At 40.6% G+C, this 22,161-nt stretch overlaps 1 protein-coding gene across 2 annotated transcripts in view; it reads left to right on the top strand.

Moving 5' to 3' along the window:
* The window catches only part of stk26 (serine/threonine protein kinase 26), a 56,766-nt gene that overhangs the window by 18,638 nt on the left and 15,967 nt on the right, over positions 1 to 22,161 (top strand). For both annotated transcript variants that reach the window (XM_084546741.1, XM_084546742.1), the window contains exons 2-6: positions 9,955 to 10,023; positions 10,223 to 10,384; positions 10,512 to 10,568; positions 15,552 to 15,660; positions 16,967 to 17,124. In XM_084546741.1, coding sequence (XP_084402867.1) covers positions 9,955 to 10,023; positions 10,223 to 10,384; positions 10,512 to 10,568; positions 15,552 to 15,660; positions 16,967 to 17,124 — 555 coding nt within the window. The remainder of the gene's footprint in view (positions 1 to 9,954; positions 10,024 to 10,222; positions 10,385 to 10,511; positions 10,569 to 15,551; positions 15,661 to 16,966; positions 17,125 to 22,161) is intronic.

Consider the following 22,161-nt stretch of genomic DNA (forward strand, 5'->3'; position numbering starts at 1 on the left):
CACAGGCCCTGAGTAATTGTAGGGACACTGTCTGGGCCGGCAGCTTTACTGGGACAGAGCATCCTTAGCTGTCTGCTCACCTGAGACGAAGTGATGGTGATGGTGGTGGTGTGAGGGGTGGCTACAAGCCGCTTGTGTGCAGCAGTGACTGTGGAAGGTGATGATGAGGGTTAGGCGCTATTAAGTCTGGTGTTACTAGGGGGAGGCGTGGGGGGGATCAATTATCTGAGCCCCTCCAAGTCCTCACTGCAAGCCACCTGTAGTACACCTCAGTTAGTGGACTGAAAGCAGTCCTTCAAAGCCATCTCTGCCTCAGGCTTTCCTGAGGAAGCATTTAGTGGTGGGTTGCCTTGCAACCAGTGGCTTGTATTGAGGTTGGATCATGATCAGATTGTTGTCTGATTTCCTGTCTGGTGACAGTTGTGTGGGTGATGTCACAGGCAACATCAGCATCTGCTCGTGGGGGTATGTAAACACACACAGCAATGGTGTGTGAGAACTCATGGCTAAAGGTTCTATATCACGGCAGCAAATGGTCGTCTTCACCGTTACATGCCCTGGTTTACACCACCTAGTGTTAATTAACAGTCCGAGCCCAACACCTTTTCTTTTCCCACTTGCCTTGGTGTCTCTGTCCGCTCTGACTTTAATGAAGTCAAACAGCTGATCTCTCATATACACGACACTACCAATGTTGTTATCCATTAAAAGTTCTGTAACCATGGGATACTAAAAATACATGGTGTGTGTAAGAGATGAAAAAATATAATAAAAAAAGGAGTACTAATGTGGTGGTTACTACATGGTGGAGAGCGGAGCTAACCACGGGACTAAGTTAGCATGCTAATGCCGTGTCAAACATGCTGTTGTTATTTGGCTAACAGACACTTTCAGTGTGTCTGTATGTTAGTATGTATGTAGTGGGGAAAATAAGTATTTGATACACCGCAGATTTTGCAAGTTTCCCCCCTTATAAAGAATGGAGAGGTCTGTAATTTTCATCATAGGTACACTTCAACTGTGAGAGACAGAATCTAAAATAAAAATCCAGAAAATCACATTGTATGATTTTTAAATAATTAATTTACATTATTGTATGAAATAAGTATTTGATACACTAGAAAAACAGAACTTAATATTTAGTACAGATCCAATTACAGAGATCAAATGTTTCCTATAGTTCTTGACCAGGTTTGCACACACTGCAGCAGGGATTTTGTGCCACTCCTCCATACAGATCTCCTCCAGATCTTTCAGTTTTTGAGGCTGTAGCTGGGCAACACAGAGTTTCATCTCCCTCCAAAGATTTTCTATTGGGTTTAAGTCTAGATACTGACTAGGCCACTCCAGGACCTTGAAATGCTTCTTACGGAGCCACTCCTTAGTTGCCATGGCTGTGTGTTTCAGGTCATTGTCATGCTGGGAGACCCACCCACGACCCATCTTCAATGCTCTTACTGAGAGAAGGAGGTTGTTGCCCAAAATCTCGCAATACATGGCCCCATCCATCCTCTCCTCCATACGGTGCACTCGTCCTGGTCCTTTTGCAGAAAACTACCCCCAAAAAATTATGTTTCTACCCCCATGCTTCACAGTTGGGATGGTGTTGATGGGATTGTACTCATCCTTCTTTTTCCTCCAAACACAGCGAGTGGAGTTTATACCAAAAAGTTAACTTTTGGTCTCATCTGACCACATGACCTTCTCCCATACCTCCTATGGATCATCCAGATGGCCATTGGCAAACTTCAGATGGGCCTGGACATGTGCTGGCTTGAGCAGGAGGACCTTGCATGTGCTGCAGGATTTTAATCCATGGCAGCGTAGTGTGTTACTAATGGTAACCATTGAGACTGTGGTCCCAGCTCTCTTCAGGTCATAGACCAGGTCCTCCTTTGTAGTTCTGGGCTGATCCCTCACCTTTCTCATGATCATTGACACTCCACGAGGCGAGATCTTGCATGGAGCCCCAGTCCGAGGGAGACTGACAGTCATCTTGAGTCCCTTCCATTTTCTAATAATTGCACCACAGTTGTTGCCTTCTCACCAAGCTGCTTCCCTATTGTCCTGTAGCCTATCCCAGCCATGTGCAGGTCTACAATTTTGTCTCTGGTGTCCTTAGAAGCTCTATGGTCTGGGCCATGGTGGAGCAGTTGGAGTGTGATCGATTGTGTGTGTGGACAGGTGTCTTTTATACAGATAATGAGTTCAAACTGGTGCAGTTAACACAGGTAACGAGTGGAGGATAGGAGGGCTTCTTAAAGACAAACTAACAGGTCTGTGAGAGCCAGAATCCATGCTGGTTGTTAGGGGATCAAATACTTATTTCATGCAATAAAATAATCGGCGGTGTATCAAATACTTATTTTCCCCACTGTATGTTAATCAACTGGTATTTAGTAGGGATGCACTGAATACTCATCTGAGGATTTTCAAGAGCGGTGCAGGTAGCTCAGCTAGGTGCGCATATACGGTACGTAGAAGAAGATAACTTCTTCTCCGGCATTACATTTTTCATCTCGCACGCCCCTAGAGGCAGCTCGCGCACCCCCACCACACTTTGGGAATCCCTGCCTTAGATGATCAGCCGTTCTCTGTCGTAAAAGATGTGGGATTTTGTTGACGTAATAATTTCTTTCTGCAATTCAGCATACCCAAATCAACACCATCAGAGTTAATCTCAACACTTTTAAAGTGTCTATATGGGTTGTCACGACCTGGCTCATAAGCCATGACAAAAGACCCAAGGGTCCACACCACAGAGTGTTAATTTGACTCTTTTTGAAGTGTTGGTATGTTAACACTCCCTAAGTGTCATTATTGACTCTTCTTAGAGTTAAAATTTAACACTTCTCAACGCTAGCGTATAGTGTTAGATATCAGCTATCTCATAGTGTCAGTTGTTAACTACTACAGGTGTTCCACCTCCATATTTACACTGTATGGTGTAAATATTGTTTTCAGTTACATATTATGAGTAAAATTAACTATGATGAAATAAAGAGGCCATGTTAAGCTTAAAACATTTATTTTAAAATGCATGTAACAACACATTAAATGCCACATCAAACTTTCCAGATACTTTGTTCCCAGACATCAGGGTGAAGGAGAGAATTAGTCCTGTAGCTCCTACAGCAGGTGTTGAACTGCCTCAGGGTCACAGTAGAGTTCCTGGCTAAAGAAACGCATACAAACACAAACAAACACACAAAAAAAGTTGAATTAAAAGAGAAATATAGTCAAATGACTAATACAGAGTTTTTGGACTTCATGTGAAACGCTTGCTCTTCGTTAGCATAGGGTCAAACTTAATGCTAACCGACACGCATGTTAACACCACCGCAGTTATAGTCTTTGTCTACTTGGTCAGCTGTAACAACTGAAATAGCCTACTTATGTTAACCTTGTAACTGAACATGAATTAGCATTTACTGACTGTAGCATACGTATAAACTCAAATGTTAGCATTAGCGTTAGCTTGTTGTTCAGACACAGCGCTGTACGGGGCATGATGCCGCATACGAGATTAATTCAATTCAATTCAATTTTATTTATACAGCGTCAATAACAATACAAATCGTCTCAAGACGCTTTACAAAAACCCGGCCTGAGTCAATATTTACGTCAAACATAACATTATACACAAAGTGAAGCACATTTACTCACCAAACAACGTTTTCTCATCAGTGACAATCAGCTGGTAGTTGTCAGGATGACTGTCCAGGTGCGGGTATAATAAATGGGCGGAGTTTATAAATTAACACCTTAGGGTACGTTCACACGTAGCGTCTTTTTTTGACAAAAGAAGTTGTGCAGACCGTTTTTTTCACTTAAAAAAAAAATCTGCCAGCGTTTTTCCAAAAAGCAGCCGGAAGCGTCTTTTTTTGCCGGAAGCGTCTTTTGCGATTTAAAGCAACGTTACGTCGCGGATACAAAGTGGATACAAAGTACAACGGATACAAAATGTCGCGGAAGAGAAAATTGGCGTTAGCTATTGCTTTGTTTGACGAGGAGGAAAACGTTTATCCTCCTAAACGTATATGGGTAGATGACATAATACGGGAAATTTAGTTCGTGAACTCCGTTTGAGTAGTGGTCGGTTTGTGGAGTACATACCTGAAATCCCGAGGAGTAGTCCAATCTGGCGCCACACTGCTTCTTTGTGTTGAATGTTATGGTATAATTTAGATGTCATGTCAAATAATTCGTTGCGTTCTGACACTAAAACGACGAGTCTCTCGACCGGCACCGTCTCCATTTTTTCTCGTTGTCATGGGTAACCACAGGTCTCATTAAAACGCTTGTGATTGGTCAGCTGTAAAAAAAGACAGCATGACGTATGGCGTTTTTCCGCTAGAAGTTGAACATTTCTCAACTTCGAGCTGCAGAAAAAAGACGGTTGCAGTCGCGTTTTAAAAGAAGCCGGCAACTTTTTTGAAAAAACGGTCTACTCCATAGGGTTATAATGTAAAACAGACGCTGGCAGCTGCAAAAAAGACGCTTAGTGTGAACGTACCCTTAGGTGTTATATCCAGGTTCAGAGCTCATCGTAGAAATTAAGAGAGTTAAATGTGTTGCATTGACACTCCATTCTGACACTCTATTTTAACAGCAACTATTTGTCCTCAGAGAGTTATATATTAATACATTTAACTCTCCAAAGAGTAGAATTAACTCTACACTTGCTAAAATTTCGCCAACACCAGAATTTTATTTAATTAAATTTTGGCCAAGAATTTTCATTTCAGTGCATCCCTAGTATTTAGCTGTAGTGGTGTTGTCATTGTGCCTTGACCTTTTATGGGTCAACCGTATGGACTGATGTAGCTTCTGGCACCGCGCTGCTGTGCTCTACCGATATGCTGAACAGTTGCCAAGGCAACCATGAGACACCAATGAGTTTGTCCAGAGCGAGAGAGGGAGAGCTGATTGACATACTTGACTGATGTCAAAAGGACGCACAATGCAAAATACCTGTGGGCCAATTCAGATTTTTATAAAAATATTATTTTGGCATTGAGTTTCACATGTCTGCTTTAACACATCAGATACATTTGTTCAGTGGCAGGCCATGCATTTTCCACTAAGCCTTCAATGCCCTCCAACCTTATTCAAAACACCTCTTAATAAGATTGTTATGACACCACTGCTATAGAAACCATCAACATCATACAGATACGCAATAAAACAGGACGTTGCGTCTTAGACAGATAGCAAGATGACTGCCATTACTAAAGCAAGAAACTCCTCTCATGCAGTGAGTGTACATCAAATCCAGCAGAAGCATCAATGTCGCGAAGCTAAGATGAGCTACTCTCAGCTAGGAGGCTAGGAATGTAGGAAGAGCTGCTATCAGCTGGAAAGCTAGGAAGCTAGGTAGAGCTGCTATTAGCTGGGAGTGTAGAAAGCTAGGAAAAACTGCAAACCATTATACAGAGCTGGACACTCCTGAATCATACTGATCAGCTGGTCTACAGTTTATTCATTCTAGATTATCATGTTGTTGCGGAAATATTTGTGTCAGACTAGAGTCAATGCGGGACATCCTGCTATAATTAGGGTCCCAGACTCTGGCAAACACCCTAACACCATCCAGTGGCCAACCATTGGTTTGGTGAGTCGCAACAATGAAAGAAAAGAGCAAAAAGAATGAAACATGGAGGAAACCTTCACCACTGCCCAGATGTTGTAAAGTACTCCTGCAAACTAAACTGTGTAGTGAAACCTTACAAGGTGGTCCAGATTCTCTTTTGATGTATAATGTATGCGTGCTTTCAAAATAAATGCAGTTCTGTGCAATAAAATTCAAAAGTTTTAAATGTCCAAATATGATGCCTGGCAAAAAGTCGCCACCTGGATTTAACTAAGCAAATAGGTACGAGCCTTCTATTGGATAGTTGCTGCATGGGTAATTATTTTTCAGTTGGCAACAAGTTATTTAACCCCAACTGATGCACTGACTAGCTTCTCATTTCTTAAACAACCATGTCAAAAGACACATCCTGTGGTCGTGGAAAAGATGTTAGTCTGTTTGAGAAGGGTCAAATCATTGGCATGCATCAAGCAGAGAAAACATCTAAGGAGATTGTAGAAACTTCTAAAACTGGGTCAAGAACTGTCCAATGCATTATTAAAAACTGGAAGAACAGTGGGGAACCATCGTCTTCGTGGTAGAAATGTGGTCGGAAAATTAAATGTTTGGTGAAATCAAATCAAAGAAAAACAACAGCAGAACTCAGGGCAATGTTTAATAGTGAAAGTAACAGCATTTCCACACGTACAATGTGAAGGGAACTCAAGGGATTGGGACTGAACAGCTGTGTAGCCTTAAGAAAACCATTAATCAGTGAGGCTAACCAGAAAAAAAGGCTTCAGTTCATAGGCGCCGATTTATGTTTTCCTCCGTGGGTGCTCATGAGCGCACGCCCTTTAAAAAAACAAACAAAAAACAGCCGTTTCGCATTTCAGAACCTTAGCAAATGGACAGCGGCCTGACACGAACACACACGCATAGACTCGATACTAAAGCCGTAAAGTAGGCTATTTTTCAGGACAGCCCACTCTTCAAAAATACAGATAGGATTGGAGATGAAAGGTTGAACTAAACGCGATCAGCTTCGTGGGAAATTAAGAATCAATGCCACCTGTCTGGCACACATGGGTGCTCAGTATTTTCCATGGGTGCTCGAGCACCGGAGCACCCACGGTTTCGGCGCCTATGCTTCAGTTTGCTAGGGAGTATAAAAATTGGTCTCCGGAGCAATGGAAGAAGGTCATGTGGTCTGATGAGTCCACATTTACCCTGTTTCAGAGTGAAGATAGAAGAGGCACAAATGTATTCTTTCAAATTAAGTATATCCCCATTAAAGTACCAACCGTCTTCATGCGACCACAGCAGTGATGTTTATGAAACGAGTGTAACCCCTCAGAGATGGTGTGTGGTCAGGCAGCCCAGTGTGTTCAGTTCCTGTTCTTGTTAACCGCCATGCTGGCTTCCTTTCCTTCTGTATTTTATGGCAGCTTGTGTCTGTGTGATAGCTTTATGTTGCTCTGTGGTGACAACATGGCTGCCTTGTCGTAAAGTCTTGTGAGGAAATAAGTTGCTGGGAAAGTGTAATATCAATGTATTTTTAATATATACACTTCCTGGCCAAAAGAAAAGTCGGCACCAAAAGAAAAGGTCACATGCTCTAATATTTTGTTGGACCACCTTTAGCTTTGATTACGGCACGCATTCGCTGCATTTTTCACCAAGATCTTGTAATGATGATGGGACAGTCTGACCAGTGCGCAAAGCCTTCTCCAGCACATCCCAAAGATTCTAAATGGGATTAAGGTCTGGACTCTGTGGTGGCCAATCCACGTGTGAAAATTATGTCTCGTGCTCCCTGAACCACTCTTTCACAATCTGAGCCTGATGAATCTTGGCATTGTCATCTAGGAATATGCTCATGCCATCAGGAGGAAAAAAATCCATTGATGGAATAACCTGGTGTGAAGTGAAGTGAAGACTGAGGTAGACAAAAGACAATAATTACCAAGTGAACATCAGCAACATTAAGTTACATTGAAAAATCACACATAAATATCTAAAATTCCACTAATGTGGATGAATACTAGGGGTGTAACGGTATTTATATTCGTCCCGCGGTGTCACGGTACGGGTGTCACGACGGTAATGAGCCTAAAAGCTGCCAATTAACATCATTTGCCTACAGAAGAAGAAAACAGACGAAGAAGAAAAGTAGTGTGGGAACACTTTGGTGTCCCTGTGCAACATAACAGCGATAATCACGAGTGGTGTACCAGACAAAGACTCACATAAGACACACTTATTAATTATTTTGTAATATTTTCAAGAGATTTCCTGTTTTGGTACTATTTGAAATATTTGTTTGACTTGTTTGACAATGTTCCTAATGTTAGAATATGTTCACTGTTTACATTTTACTGTGTAATACAACATTAAAAAATGTTAGTTTCTTATAATGAAGTTACCAAAGTTGCCAGTTGCTACCTGACTACTAGGGGATGCACCAAATATTCGGCCACCGAAAATTTTTGGCTGAAAATGGCCCAAAATTCCTTTTTCGGTTTTCGCCCGAAAGACTTTTACAACACGGCCGAAACAGGATGTTGTGATGACGCAAGCAAAAACCGCAGTCAGCACGGGCTTGTCTGGAATGGCCAACATGTCTGCCGTGTGGACGTATTTCAATATATAAAGTATTATATAAATGTTATATAAACACCCATGGATAGCGATTTGCAAAACGGGTGCATCTGCAAAGAATTTCTTCATGTCTGGTTTAATTTATCTCCTGAAATCCAAACATCCAAGCAAGAAAGTTTCCCAGCAGGGGTGCCCAATATGTCGATCACGATCGACTGTTAGATCGCGAAGGCAGTGCAGCTAGATCGCATGCCATTGGAAACAAAATGTCAAAATGTTAGTCTAATCATTTATTTCCAAAACAAACAGCAAGACAATCGTTCATTTATTTTTTTTTTTCACTTTTTATTTCGACATGCCCGTTCAGCGGCACACATCCACTGCTATGCACAACTTCAATTAAGACTACCGTCTTTCTTAAAGGGACAGCGCTATTTTTCTAAAGGTGCAGTGCACCCATTTTTCGTAGTAAAAATAAAAACAAATATGCTCAGTCTAGCAGCACAGTGGATCGGTGCTGATTTCCAGCTGCAAAAGCTTCTGCTCCATTATTATTTAATATACACATGAGTGGGGTCAAGTTAAACATTTTATTTTGAATTTTATTTTATTTTATATTGTGCATCGTTGGAATGTGCTAAATAAATATTTTCATAATTTTTTTAATTGATTTATTCTTTGAAACATTAATATTAATGTATGCAATTGCAATGCCTCATTTTTGTGAGGTTAGTACACAGTCATAACCATAAATGCAATGGTACTAATAATTTCTTTCAGTGTTTTGGTTTTCGGCATGGGGGGGGGGCTGTTTTGAATTAATGGTTTGAGAACCTTCCTAATGCATTTTTATGTTTTATTTTATTTTTTACTTTTATTTTTTACTTTTATAACAGGAGGTGGTTTTTAGTTTTTTCAGTCAATTGGTGACTGTTCAAAACAAATGAAAAAAGCTAGTTATACATGTGTGAGTTTTTGTTGCTTTTTTCCTGTTGTACCGAACCCGTACCAAACCGTGTCCCCCACACTGAGGTATGTACCGAGCCGTGACTTGTGTGTACTGTTACGCCCCTGCCACTGCCTATTAAATCCTGTCTACAAACAGGTGCCGTGATGAAGAGATAATCAGTGTTAATCACTTCACCGGTCAGTGGTCATAATGCTATGCCCGATCGGTGTATACCTGCTGCATCTGATTTGGTGGACAACTTGTCAACACAATTTTACTGTCAAATAATGTATGGAGAAATTATGGGTCAATATTCATATTGAAATATCAGTAACAACACAAATGATATTCTTACACCAACCTTTTCAAAGTTGGAAAAAACCATCCTCCAAAATACTGGAAAGTGCATAAAGGCAGCCATTTTGGAAAAGGCCCTCTAAAACCTATTAACTGCAGAGCATGGATAAATCTATCAGAGGGCATATGACAAATTGTGTACAACAGGTGTTTTCAGGGAAGTTATTGATTGTCGTGTGTGGTTGCAAAGCTCTCAGAACTACATTTGCCAGTATAAAAGGACCATCATTTAGAATTAGCTTAGAATGAGACCTTTAAAAAAAGTAAAACAAAACATTCATGTCAACATCATGGTTACTATGAAAAAAAAAAAATCATTAATATTTTCAGTTTGAGAGCCTTTCGCATAACAATAATGATAATAATCTTTCAAACCAGTGACTATAAACCAAATTCTTACTCAGTTTAATGCAGTTTTATTTTTGGATTTGATTTATTAAGTGAATATAACTTTTCTTTCTGTCCTCTTTCTCAGAGTACTCAGATTGATCCAGAGGAGCTGTTCACTAAACTAGATCGCATTGGAAAGGGATCTTTTGGAGAGGTGCGTTTCATTTTTATACTAAGGGCCCTGGTTGATCATTAGTGTCATTACTGTAATTACTGTAGTACATTTGTTTTCCCATTCTCTTATCTCTTGCTGTTCTAATTCTTGTCAGGTCTCTTGTCCTGCTGTTCTTGTATTATGTTTTTACTGTTCTTTCGTCTCATGTTTTAATCTCCCACTTATATTCTATATTCAGGTCTTCAAAGGTATCGATAATCGTACTCAGAGTGTCGTTGCCATTAAGACGATTGACCTGGAGGAAGCCGAGGATGAGATCGAGGACATTCAGCAGGAGATCACAGTGCTCAGTCAGTGCGACAGTCCGTACATCACCAAGTACTATGGTTCCTACCTGAAAGTAAGTCATAATTTGATTCATTCGAGCTGATCTGAGTTGCAGGCGGTCAGCCTTAGCTCGTATCAATGCTTTACAGCTCTCATTTGCATTTTCAGTTGATTTATAAAACACATTCTTATTCTTTCAGGGCAGTAAATTATGGATCATCATGGAGTACCTTGGTGGGGGTTCAGCACTTGATTTGGTGAGTCTTCAAACATATTTCAGATGCTTTTAGTGATCAGATTCAGGTGACTAATACTCGGTTTAGGCTTAGGTTGGAGTATCAGACCTCATTTAATCCACGGATTATCCCTTCCTGTCACCTATAATAACTTTCACTGAACAAGATATCCATTTCTACTAAAGCAAGCTGACATTCTTGGTGTGGCTGTCTGTCTTGACTTTGTCGTGCTGTCTTGCTGTTTTGATGGGAATGCTATAACATAAATGTTCAGTGGTTTTTTTTGGACATTTGAGAGGACCCTCATCTCTAACACAGACACACACAAACATATGAGAATTCCTAACATGTAAAAATAAGGAAAAATCTGATCAGCCTAGCGTAGCTTCAGTTCTTATCAAAGCATAAGACGCTATTTTGGTTTATTATGGGGCGGGTTTCAACGGATGCAGAGAAGAAAAGAAAATAGATCTGTACCGGTGGCTGGCCGTGCATTTTCCACCTAGGCCTTCATTGCCCCTCAGTCTTATTCAAAACACCTCTTAATATCGTTATGACACCATTGCAATAGAAACCATCAACATCATACGGATACGCAATTAAACAGGATGTTGCATCATAGACAGGTATCTCATATAGCAAGATGAATGCCATTACAAAAGCAAGAAACTCACTTAGAACAATTCAGAGTGAGTGAGAGGGGTCTCTGTGAGAGGGGTCTCTCACTCACTGCAGCTGCGCACCAGAGCCACATACGTCAAATCCTGCAGAAGCATTAATGTCGACCCAATAAAATGGCGAAAATACACATAAAATATGTAAATATAATTAATTTTACTTACCAGAATTTAAGAAACAATTTTGAGTTCTCCTCAGAGCCTGTTAGCCAAGGTTACCGCTAATATTTACTGACCTGAAGGTGGCGGACACACCCTTTTCCCAGCTGGGTCAAAGTCTGCAGTGAAAATTAATTTCTAAGAAGATCTACAACCAAATTGATAGCATCTCCTCCTTCTGCCATCGTGGGTTCAAAAAATATCAAAATATCAGAATATCAAAACGTTAACGGGGACGATTTGCTTTTGCAGCTTGCAACCATAGACTGTCAATGCTCGCAACAGATCAACATGAACCACTAGCTTGGCTTAATCAGAGCGGGTCTCTGACCCTCCAATCAGAGGACACAAAAATGCTGATGCTACCGTAGGCCACAGAGAAGGCCTGAGAATACAGACTTGAAATGTGATTGGTTAAAGGAACAGCGTCAGTACAATGTATTCCAAGCTTCAGCCGCCTTCAGTTTTAATTTTGAAAGCCCAGGCAGATTTCTTTGACTCCAGCAACACATAATGCCTGAAATATGATTGGATAAAAGCTCTAATAAACTACCAGAAACACAGCAGCTTAGAGACCATAGACTGTATAAATAAAAACCAAGCCATAAAATGAAAAGAATAGACTATTAGGAATAATTTAAATATTAAAATCTAAATCAGTGATTTTGATAAAGTTTAGGCCAGTAGAGAAGGTTTTGCTAGCCCTGACGGCCCACCATTCCTCTGTACGTGCTTATTTAGCCCTACAACCAATCAGATCCATATCAAATGACATGACTACATTGCTGTTACTCTTCTGTCCATCACCACATAAACGATTTGACTGGCAAGGCAAATCTTTGCAGTAGTAAAATCAGTTCCCAACAGAGAGGCTCCAGATCAACTCTCCACCACAGCGAATTGGCAGGGGGGAACCTTTGGGCAGCACCTCCCGACAATTAGCACAGAAATCCAAATTTCTGCCTGGATTATCTGGTGTTAACAGATCTTCTCTCAAACCTCCAGAAGTGCCTTGTTTTCTTTCTTTTTTTTTTAAACAATGTTCCTCTTCTTCTGGTTTGTTTAGCAGTTGGCAAACCACCTCACAGGTGCATAACTGACATCTACTGGACTGCAGTGTGGGTCAATAGATTTGCAGCAGATTGTTGCCTGCTCCCTTTCCAAACAAATACCAAGGCACAATATTTTTGTTTGTCTGCCTTTGTCTACTGTCAGGATTTATGTTTTGTGTATGGTTAAATCTGAAACAAGATCATATTTTATCTTCTCCAGCATAACTGTTATTCTTGTGTACTGGTTGCATTAACAGTATCATGATTTCCACTCATGATATTGCACATTTGTTTCCTAATGGCTGCATAAATGGACAAAAATGAAGACAAAATTGAAAAAAAAACAAAACAAAAGGCCATATTTTTGTTTTGAGAGTAAATTGGAGTCTGTGAAGCTCAAGTACAGATTTCCTTTTTTAGAAAATTAGAAATTGATTGAAGAAATAAACACCCTCTCATTTAATGGTTTTTCTTTATTTTCAGGATTATTTACATTGTAGATTCTCACTGAAATCTCATCAAAACTATGAATGAACACATATGGAATTATGTAATAAACAAAACAAGTGTGAAATAACACTCAAAATAGCCACCCTTTGCTTTGATTACTGCTTTGCACACTCTTGGCATTCTCTCCATGAGCTTCATGAGGTCGTCACCTGAAATGGTTTTCCAACAGTCTTGAAGAGTTTCCAGAGATGCTGAGCACTTGTTGGCCCATTTGCTTTCACTCTCCAGTCCAAATCATCCCAAACCATCTCGATTGGGTTTAGGTCAGGAGACTGTGGAGGCCAGGTCATGTGGCGCAGCACTCCATCACTCTCCTTCTTGGTCAAACAGCCCTTGCACAGCCTGGAGGTGTGTTTGGGGTCATTGTCCTGTTGAAGAATAAATGATGGTCCAACTAAACGCAAACTGGATGGGATAGCATGTTGCTGTTGCTGCAGGATGCTATGGTAGCCATGCTGGTTCAGTATGCCTTCAATTTTGAATAAATCCCCAACAGTGTCACCAGAAAAGCACCCCCACACCATCACACCTCCTCCTCTATACTTCACGGTTGGAACCATACATGTAGAGACCATCCGTTCACCTTTTCTGTGTCGCAAAAAGACACAGCGGTTGGAACCAAAGATCTCAAATTTGGACTCATCAGACCAAAGCACAGATTTCCACTGGTCCAATGTCTATTCCTTGTGTTTCTTGGCCCAAACAAATCTCTTCTGCTTGTTGCTTTTCCTTAGTAGCGGTTTTCAGAATCAGAATCAGAATCAGCTTTAATGGCCAAGTATGTGCACATACAAGGAATTTGACTCCGGCAACTTTGCTCTCTTGTACAGAAACAACTTAAATAAGTGAAAGAAAAATAAAACAAAATAAAATAAATCTCAATCTGTACACATAAAATATAGGATAACAGCAGATATATACACAAACCATGGTTTTGTACAGTGACTATATACAGTACTGCAAAGTTATTGTTTATTGTTCATGTGAATGGTCTCACACTCTGTGATTGCTCAGTTCATCAGAACGACAGCCCGGGGGAAGAAACTGTCCTTGTGGCGGGTGGTTTTGGCGTACAGTGCTCTGTAATGCCAGCCTGAGGGTAGGAGTCTGAACAGATTGTGACCAGGATGTGAGGAGTCTGTACAGATTTTACTGGCCCGTTTACTGACCCTGGACCGGTACAGGTCCTGGATGGAGGGAAGGTCAGTGCCAATGATCTTCTCTGAAGACCTGACTGTTCTCTGCAGTCTGTACCTGTCATGCCTGGTGGCGGATCCAAACCAGACTGTGATGGACGTGGTCAGGACAGACTGGACTATTGCAGTGTAGAAGATGATCAGCAGCTCCTGAGGCAGGTTGAACTTCCTGAGCTGACACAGAAAGTACAGCCTCTGCTGGGCCTTCTTCCTTACAGAGTCTATGTAGGAGGTCCACTTCAGGTCCCGTGAAATTGTGGACCCTACTGTGTGACTCTACTGTAGGGACTGTCCTGTTGAGTATTGTGAGAGGAGGGGTTGATGGGGGTCTCTTCCTGAAGTAAATGGTAAATGGTAAATGTCCTTGCTTTTATGTAGCGCTTTTCTACCTATTGGTACTCAAAGCGCTTTACAGTCAGAGACACATCTACCCATTCGCTGACACAAGCACTCACACATTCACACACCAGTGCCACGCACTGGGAGCAACTGGGGGTTCAGTGTCTTGCTCAAGGACACTTCGGCATGTGGCACAAACCGCTAACCCTCTGGTTCGTGGACAACCCGCTCTACCTACTGAGCCACAGCCGCCGAAGTCCACTGTCATCTCCACAGTTTTGAGCGGGTTTAGCTCCAGGTGGTTCCGATTGCACCAGAGGACCAGCTGTTCTACTTCCCTTCTGTATGCAGACTTGTCGCCGTCCCGGATGAGTCCAATGACGGTGGTGTCGTCTGCAAACTTCAGGAGTTTCACAGAAGGGTCCCTTGAGGTGCAGTCAGTAGTGTAAAGGAAGAAGAGCAGTGGGGAGAGAACGCATCCCTGGGGGGCGTCAGTGCTGAGGGACCGGTTGCTGGATGTGAAGTCATCCAGTTTCACCTGCTGCCTCCTGTCAGTCAGGAAACTGGTAATCCACTGGCAGGTGGAGGGGGGCACAGTGAGCTGTAACAGTTTTTGGTGGAGGAGCTCTGGGACAATGGTGTTGAACGCACAAATGAACCCTGACAAGGTACGCCTGAAGTGAAGTGAAAACCATTTACGGTGACTACATCATGAAGCTTATTGCAGCGCTGTCAACAAAGCAAAGGGTGGCTACTTTGAGGACTCTAAAATATGAATCATATTTGGAGTCATTTCACACTTTTTTGTTTTCTACATAATTCCATATGTGTTTATTCATAGTTTTGATGTCTTCGCTGAGAATCTACGATGTAAATAGTCATGAAAGAAAAACGAGAGGGTGTGTCCAAACTTTTGACTGGTGGTGTATAAAAAATAAATATATGAGTGATTCTTCACATCTGCCATGGCGTTTCTTTTGTTAATATTTGTCTTGAAGCTGAACAGGGTGTGTTCAAGTGCCTACTCATAGCCTGTTATTCTGTGTCATCACTCGCTTTGTGCTTGTGCAGCTGCGGGCAGGTCCATTTGAGGAGTCTCAGATTGCCACCATGCTGAAGGAGATCCTGAAGGGGCTTGACTACTTGCACTCAGAGAAGAAGATCCACAGAGACATCAAAGGTGAGGATGGGATTTGTTGGTTAACTTGTTGCACCTAGACCAAAAATAGGATCAAGATAAGCTTATCAGTTGTAGAAACACTCATTGTCTTAATTAAACATCTGTAGCATCACATGGTATTTTTAGTTTTTGGATGGATGGATGGCTGGATGGATGGATGGATGGATAAATCGACTCAGGTGTTCATTATCCTGTTTTGTTAAAAAAAATATCTAGGATTTGTCAGTCAGGATTTTCACAACAAATATTTGAGGGATTGTCTAATGGCATGGACAAATGACCTTCCTGAGGACCAAGAGGCTGGAAAAGATTACAAACCATCTCTAAAGAGTTTGGAATTCACAAATCCACAGTCAGATTGACAACAAATGGAGGAGATTGAAGACGACTGTTACCCTCCACAGGAGTGGTCCATCAATAAAGATCGCTCTAAAAGAAAGACGCATAATAGTCTGAGAAGTCACAAAGCAACCCAGGGTAACTTCTAAGCATCTAAAGGCCTCTCTTACATTGGCTAATGTTAAAGTTAATGAATCCACTTTCAGTAGCACTGAACAATCATGGCAGGGCGTGTATGGCAGAGTAGCAAGGACAAAGCCACTGCTCTCCAAAAAGACAATTTCTGTCAGTCTGCTGTTTGATTAACATCATATGGACAGGCCAGAAGACTATTGGGAAAATGATTTGTGGACAAATGAGACCAAAGTAGAATAGTTTTGTTTACATGAGAGGCTCCTGTCTGGAGATGAAACAACACTGTATTTCTTTAATCCAATAGAAATTTTCTGGAAGGACCTGAAGCATGCAGTTAATGTCAGGAAACCTGCCAACATCTCAGAACTGAATTGATTCTGTACAGAGGAATAGGCTAAAATAAAGCTGCTAAGCTGCTGTAGATGACTGTTCAGCAGTTACTGGAACTGTTTAGTTGCTGTTATTGCTGCACAAAATATCTTGTTTATTCACATCTTGAATAAACAAATACAAAAGCCTTTGATTTGAGCCTTGATATTTTGAGTCATGTTTGTGCATAAATGTAGAAAATTCTGAGTGATATAAATACTTTTATGCCGCACTGTGAATGGACGGATGGATGGATAGATAATTACCGTTGCTACTACACTTCTTGTCCTATTACAGCTTCCTTTTTTTATTAAAAAAAGATGTGGACATCATTTTAAAGGGCCATGAGGAAAGAGCAAAGACTGACTTTCTTATTTTTCCCCTTTATCTGAATAAAAGAGTCTCCAGAAAGCAACATGTTGAGATGAGTAAGCTAATGGTGTAAGGAATCATTTCTCCTTAGCTGCCAACGTGCTGCTGTCGGAGCATGGCCAGGTGAAGCTGGCGGACTTCGGAGTGGCCGGTCAGCTAACGGACACGCAGATCAAGAGAGAAACTTTTGTGGGAACGCCGTTCTGGATGGCTCCCGAGGTCATCCAGCAGTCCGCCTATGACTCCAAGGTCAGACTCTTGTTTATCTTATACTGTACATTAAACATACAAATATTCATTCAGAACCACCGCTACACCACTGTAAGGCTAGAAGTAACCATCCAATCAAGTTTCATATACAAAAATTAGAGAGAAAAGTGTCTGTAGCTTTTCACTTGCACCTGATCAGTGTAGATATAATATTGAGTCAGCTGACGTGGATGCTACAGAAAACGTTAAGTTGCAAATCTACACCAAACTTTTCCCTTACGTTTAGGGGCTGTGCAAAGTATTCTCGTTAAGAGTGAAATTCTGTCTTTAAAGTTCTTTCAATCTTTTTGGTAGAGCGGGTTGCCCACGAACCAGAGGGTTAGCGGTTCGATCCCCGGAATGTGCCACATGAGGAACTGTTCTTGAGCAAAACACTGAACTCCCAGTTGCTCCCAGTGCGTGGCACTGGTGTGTGAATTTGTGTGTGCTTGTGTGAACGAATGGGTAGATGTGTCTGTGACTGTAAAGCGCTTTGAGTACCAATAGGTAGAAAAGCGCTATATAAAAGCAAGGCCATTTACCATTTACCATTTACCATTTTCAAAACCCCAAAAATACAAAAATCGAGGCGTATGAAATAAAAAACCCTGTCTGTTAAAATTAGCATGCCCTGGTAGCTAAGGGTCATCCAAGATGGATGAACGGACGGACGGATGGATAGATTAATAGATAAAGATGATAGAAGGATGGGTGATTCGATGGGTTGAGTCTTTGGGGAGTAGGTTTAGGCTTTAGAAATTTCAGTTTCATGATAGATACAATTGATCTACTACTAATAGGGTGCCATAACAGGGGAAACAGGTTTGTTTTGTGTTAAAAGCAGATTTTTTCACTTCTGTCTAAAACTCAAAAGGCAGACTGTTTTAAAAACTCCCCAAACACCAACACAAACTAAAGACACTAAATATAGCATTGTTAAAACAAATTTGGTACACACAACCCAGTCTATTCCTCAAATGCCTGTGGGTTTAAAGCTGCTCAGTAGGATTTTCTGCTCAATCAAAACCTCATCAGGTCTAAAAATACACCTTTATGCCTGTGGGATTTCCCTTCGCTCTGTCTTTGCGTATTGCTGTAGCAACCTGATCCGCATGGATTTGTTTTTGTCGCTGACTTTGACTTTGCATCATTTCCACTGTCTCTACTGGTTTTATTTGCATGGCATAGAGCTGCCTCTACCATCCTGTTGTCTGGTGATGCTAAGCTTTTATTTTGATGCTTTGTGTGCAACCAGCTATTCCCAGTTTACAGGGGATTTCCTCAAGTATAAAGACTAGACTTATGCACCTGTTGGCATCAAACAGACAATTTAAAGCCTGGGTTTGATACCCAATAACAAAGTAAACAAAAGATCCTTTTTGAAATTACATAACAAGATAATGTCTGCAATCTGCTCTCTGTCCTTTGTTTTGCTACATCTGTAAAAGGTTTGTGTGTTTTGAAAATATGGCATGTTCATTAGGGTGTGTATACTTTGTCTCTTGATGTGGTTTGATTCATGCTGCTGTGTTTGAACAGTCACTTTAAAGCTTGAGTTTTTTTGTTTTTTTTTTAAATCACAGGTATTCCTAATGTACCTAATGTACACAACTTACAGGATATTCAATCAACCGTTTTTTATTCAGGGAGAAATTGACTGAGCATCAAGCTCTTTTACAGCAATGCCCTGAGTTACAAAAACATACAACAACAATAATCAAAATAACAAAACAAGAACAATAAAAGATAAAAAGGGCAAAATAATAATAATAATAATAATAATGGTAAAAGTATAAAGTAATAAAATAATTAAAAATGAAATAATAATAATTATAATAAACAGAAAGAAAAGAAGAATATGTATGTATAAATAATAATAATAATAATAATAATAATATAAAAGGTCTAAATATTAGTCAAAACAAGAACATTGTACAACAGCCATATCATCAATCATACCCTTGATTTGGTCTAGAGACACAAACCTATCTAATTTTAATAATTCTTGCAATTTGTTCCATTTATTAGATGCAAAAAATGTAAAAGCTAATTAGATTCTCCTGCCAAATCAGGGGGCATTGAATACACCATCTCACGTGATATCACAGGGATGTGACTAAAATCAAAACTCAAATATCCTGTTTTGTGTCTGGGATCCAAAGTAGCACCATTTATTTTTATACAGATTAATTGGATATATGGAGTTTACAGAGCTAGTTTCCAGTATTAATGCTAAGCTATTAAACTAGCTCCAGCTTCATACTGAACAAATATGACAGTGGTCTCAATGCTCAAACCTTATAACTATCAACAAATAAGCTTATTTAAAAAAAATAACAAAATGGTTAATGAATGGGTTATATCTGGTGCGGTTTTGGCTCAGCTTGTAAAGACAGTGACACCCCAAGGTGACACTCTGTTTGCTGATGTCAGGCTGTCAATGAGCATTGAAGGCCCTAGCTTTCGTAGTGTGTCCTAAACCGTTGCCCCTTCTCAGACCTCTGTCATTGGCTTTTCAGCTGATTTGGGATGTCGAATCTGCAATGGAACAAATCAGTCAGAGAGATCTCTCTGACTGGCTAATAATTTAAGAGAATCAGACCACAGGAAGAGAAATGGAAATGACTTCTAATTAAGCTCATCTATACATTCAAATCCATAAATATTTTCTCTCTAGCTCTAGTCTCTCAGCAAATAGCAGCTCTTCCTAGTTTCCTAGCCTCCCAGATAGTAGTAGCACTTCCTGTTTCCCCTTTTGAATGATGAATACAGACTACTCCACCTGGTGGTATGAAGAGCCATTTTCTCTCAGGAGCAGAATGTATGTACAAGCTGATTGTTAACTTAAGTCTCTGTGGTGCATTCAAACTTGCACCTTTGCGTATGGCCTTCACTGCCTGTAGATCTTTGATGTTAGTTTGATGTGTCCGGGCCTTTAGGTTCCGGTTGAGTGATTACGTCAAAACAAAACATACACTGTGTTTGAAAATATCCTTTTTATTAGAAAAAAAAATAACTAAAGGTACAAGTCTTAAGGACGACTATCATTGTAGGGTTTAAAAGTAGAAGATGTTGGGCAATCTAAGGATTAAGCTGCATAAATAATCACTATCACAACCGAGGATCTGTGTTTCTGTCTAGCACTTCTATTATCCTCTATTATTAACACAACAAAAACCCACAAGAAATAGTGATTTTGGCTGCCAACGGCGACTAAATTTGTAGCCTTAATTAATTTACTTTCAGATTGCGGGTCAAAGTTGGATTCATGTAGTGACCTGTTGACAAATTTAGTGCCAAATCATCATGGTAAATGAAGTGTACTTAATGACACCTGAAGAATTCATTCTGGAATACCAGATTGTACTAAGTCCAGACAAGTTACCTCTAGATACATCAGTGTTTCCCACACATAGACGAATCTGTGGCGGTGCGCCACAGATTCAACTCCGACCGCCACAGATTCAACACCGACCAAAAAAAAAATTTAATAAAAAAATTCTTTTTTTACGCTTTTTAAAACACGCGCGTATTCGTTCAGCTGCATTTCCTTTCCCTGCTCTCTCTTCGTCTCTCTGTCACTCACGCGTCTCTCTCTCTCACACACACATACCGTAATTTCCGGACTATAAGCCGCTACTTTTGTCACTTGCTTTGGACCCTGCGGCAATACAACGGCGGATGGATTTTTACAGCTAACGGTCACCAGGGGCGCACTATTATGGAGGCGCAGGTGCGACACAGACAGTTCGCGCCAGGTAACGAGAGCAAAACAAACCGAGTGAGCCCTAATGCAGTAGGAGAGCTGCTTTTAAGTTAAAGGCGATCGATCTGGCTGACTTTTCTGTTATAGTAGGCTGGTTATTTTGATACAGTAAACGGCCGTGTTACTGCACCTTTACTGCTGTGTTGGCTGTTTTCGAAAAAGATGCTGGTTATTTAGTTGAGCAGGGTTACTGCACTTTTGCTGCCGTGTTACAGGCAAGCACTTTTAAAAACGAATTAAATTTAGCCATTTAACGTTATTGCCTCGTCAAGCGTTGTAAGCTTTGTTTTTTGTTATACTGCACTACTACGGTACTATGACTGCAGGAAGTGCGCTAGGAGCGCACCGTTGTAGTATTTGTGCACTGCACGAATGCTGTTTGTAATGTCAAAGATGTGAAAGTTTGATCATTGATTGAAAGATTTACTGTGTTTGTCAAGTGTAAATAAATGGGACGCTTTGCTTTTCCAAACAGTCATTTCTGTCCCGACAATCCCCTCCGTGGTAGAAGAAACCCTTACGGTAATTAAACATTAAAACACCAGCGGTTTAGGGTGCGGCTTATAGTCGGGTGCGGCTTATATATGGAACAATCTGTATTTTCCCCAAAATTTAGCTGGTGCGGCTTATATTCAGAACCTTATAGTCCGGAAATTACGGTATATATAGGGTGTTAAAATTAATGTAATAAAGTTCTGTGTAACCAACTATTAACTGTTTTTTTTTAATTATTAACCTTTAGGAATTAGGAAATCCCTTTAGGAATCCCCCCCCCCCCATCGGTCAGACACAGTCCTCATGCACATACCCTATCCAATCGTTCTTTTCATTCCCCAATCTGATTGATGTGTTGGATTTTAGTAAACACAGAGCTGATTTTAATACAGCCTGATGGTTTGGTTAAAAATTTCCACCGGAATCAATACATTCTCATGACATCATATTTTATCAAGCAACTAAAATAGTAAAAAATAAATAAAGAGGTCTAAAAGGTATATTACTAACTCTGACTTATAGTGGACTGGAAGCAGGAAGTAGCAGAGAAATCATAACCAGGGCTAATTTGAGTAAAACAGTTTCCTTATCCCACATGAAACACAGATGTAATTTCTAAATTACACAACATCCCCAGGTAAAGCTAATCCTAATGCAATTAGAGGTTTTTTTTTTTTTAAAGGTTTGATGCTTCAGGTGTTTCCACCTCATCAAGTTTTCATTTTGACAGTGTGTCTTTTCCCCACACCATATGGCAGAAAAGCAGCTGGTCAAGT

This window comes from Chelon labrosus, assembly GCF_963514085.1.
Source record: "Chelon labrosus genome assembly, chromosome: 1".
Classification (NCBI taxonomy): Eukaryota; Metazoa; Chordata; class Actinopteri; order Mugiliformes; family Mugilidae; genus Chelon; species Chelon labrosus.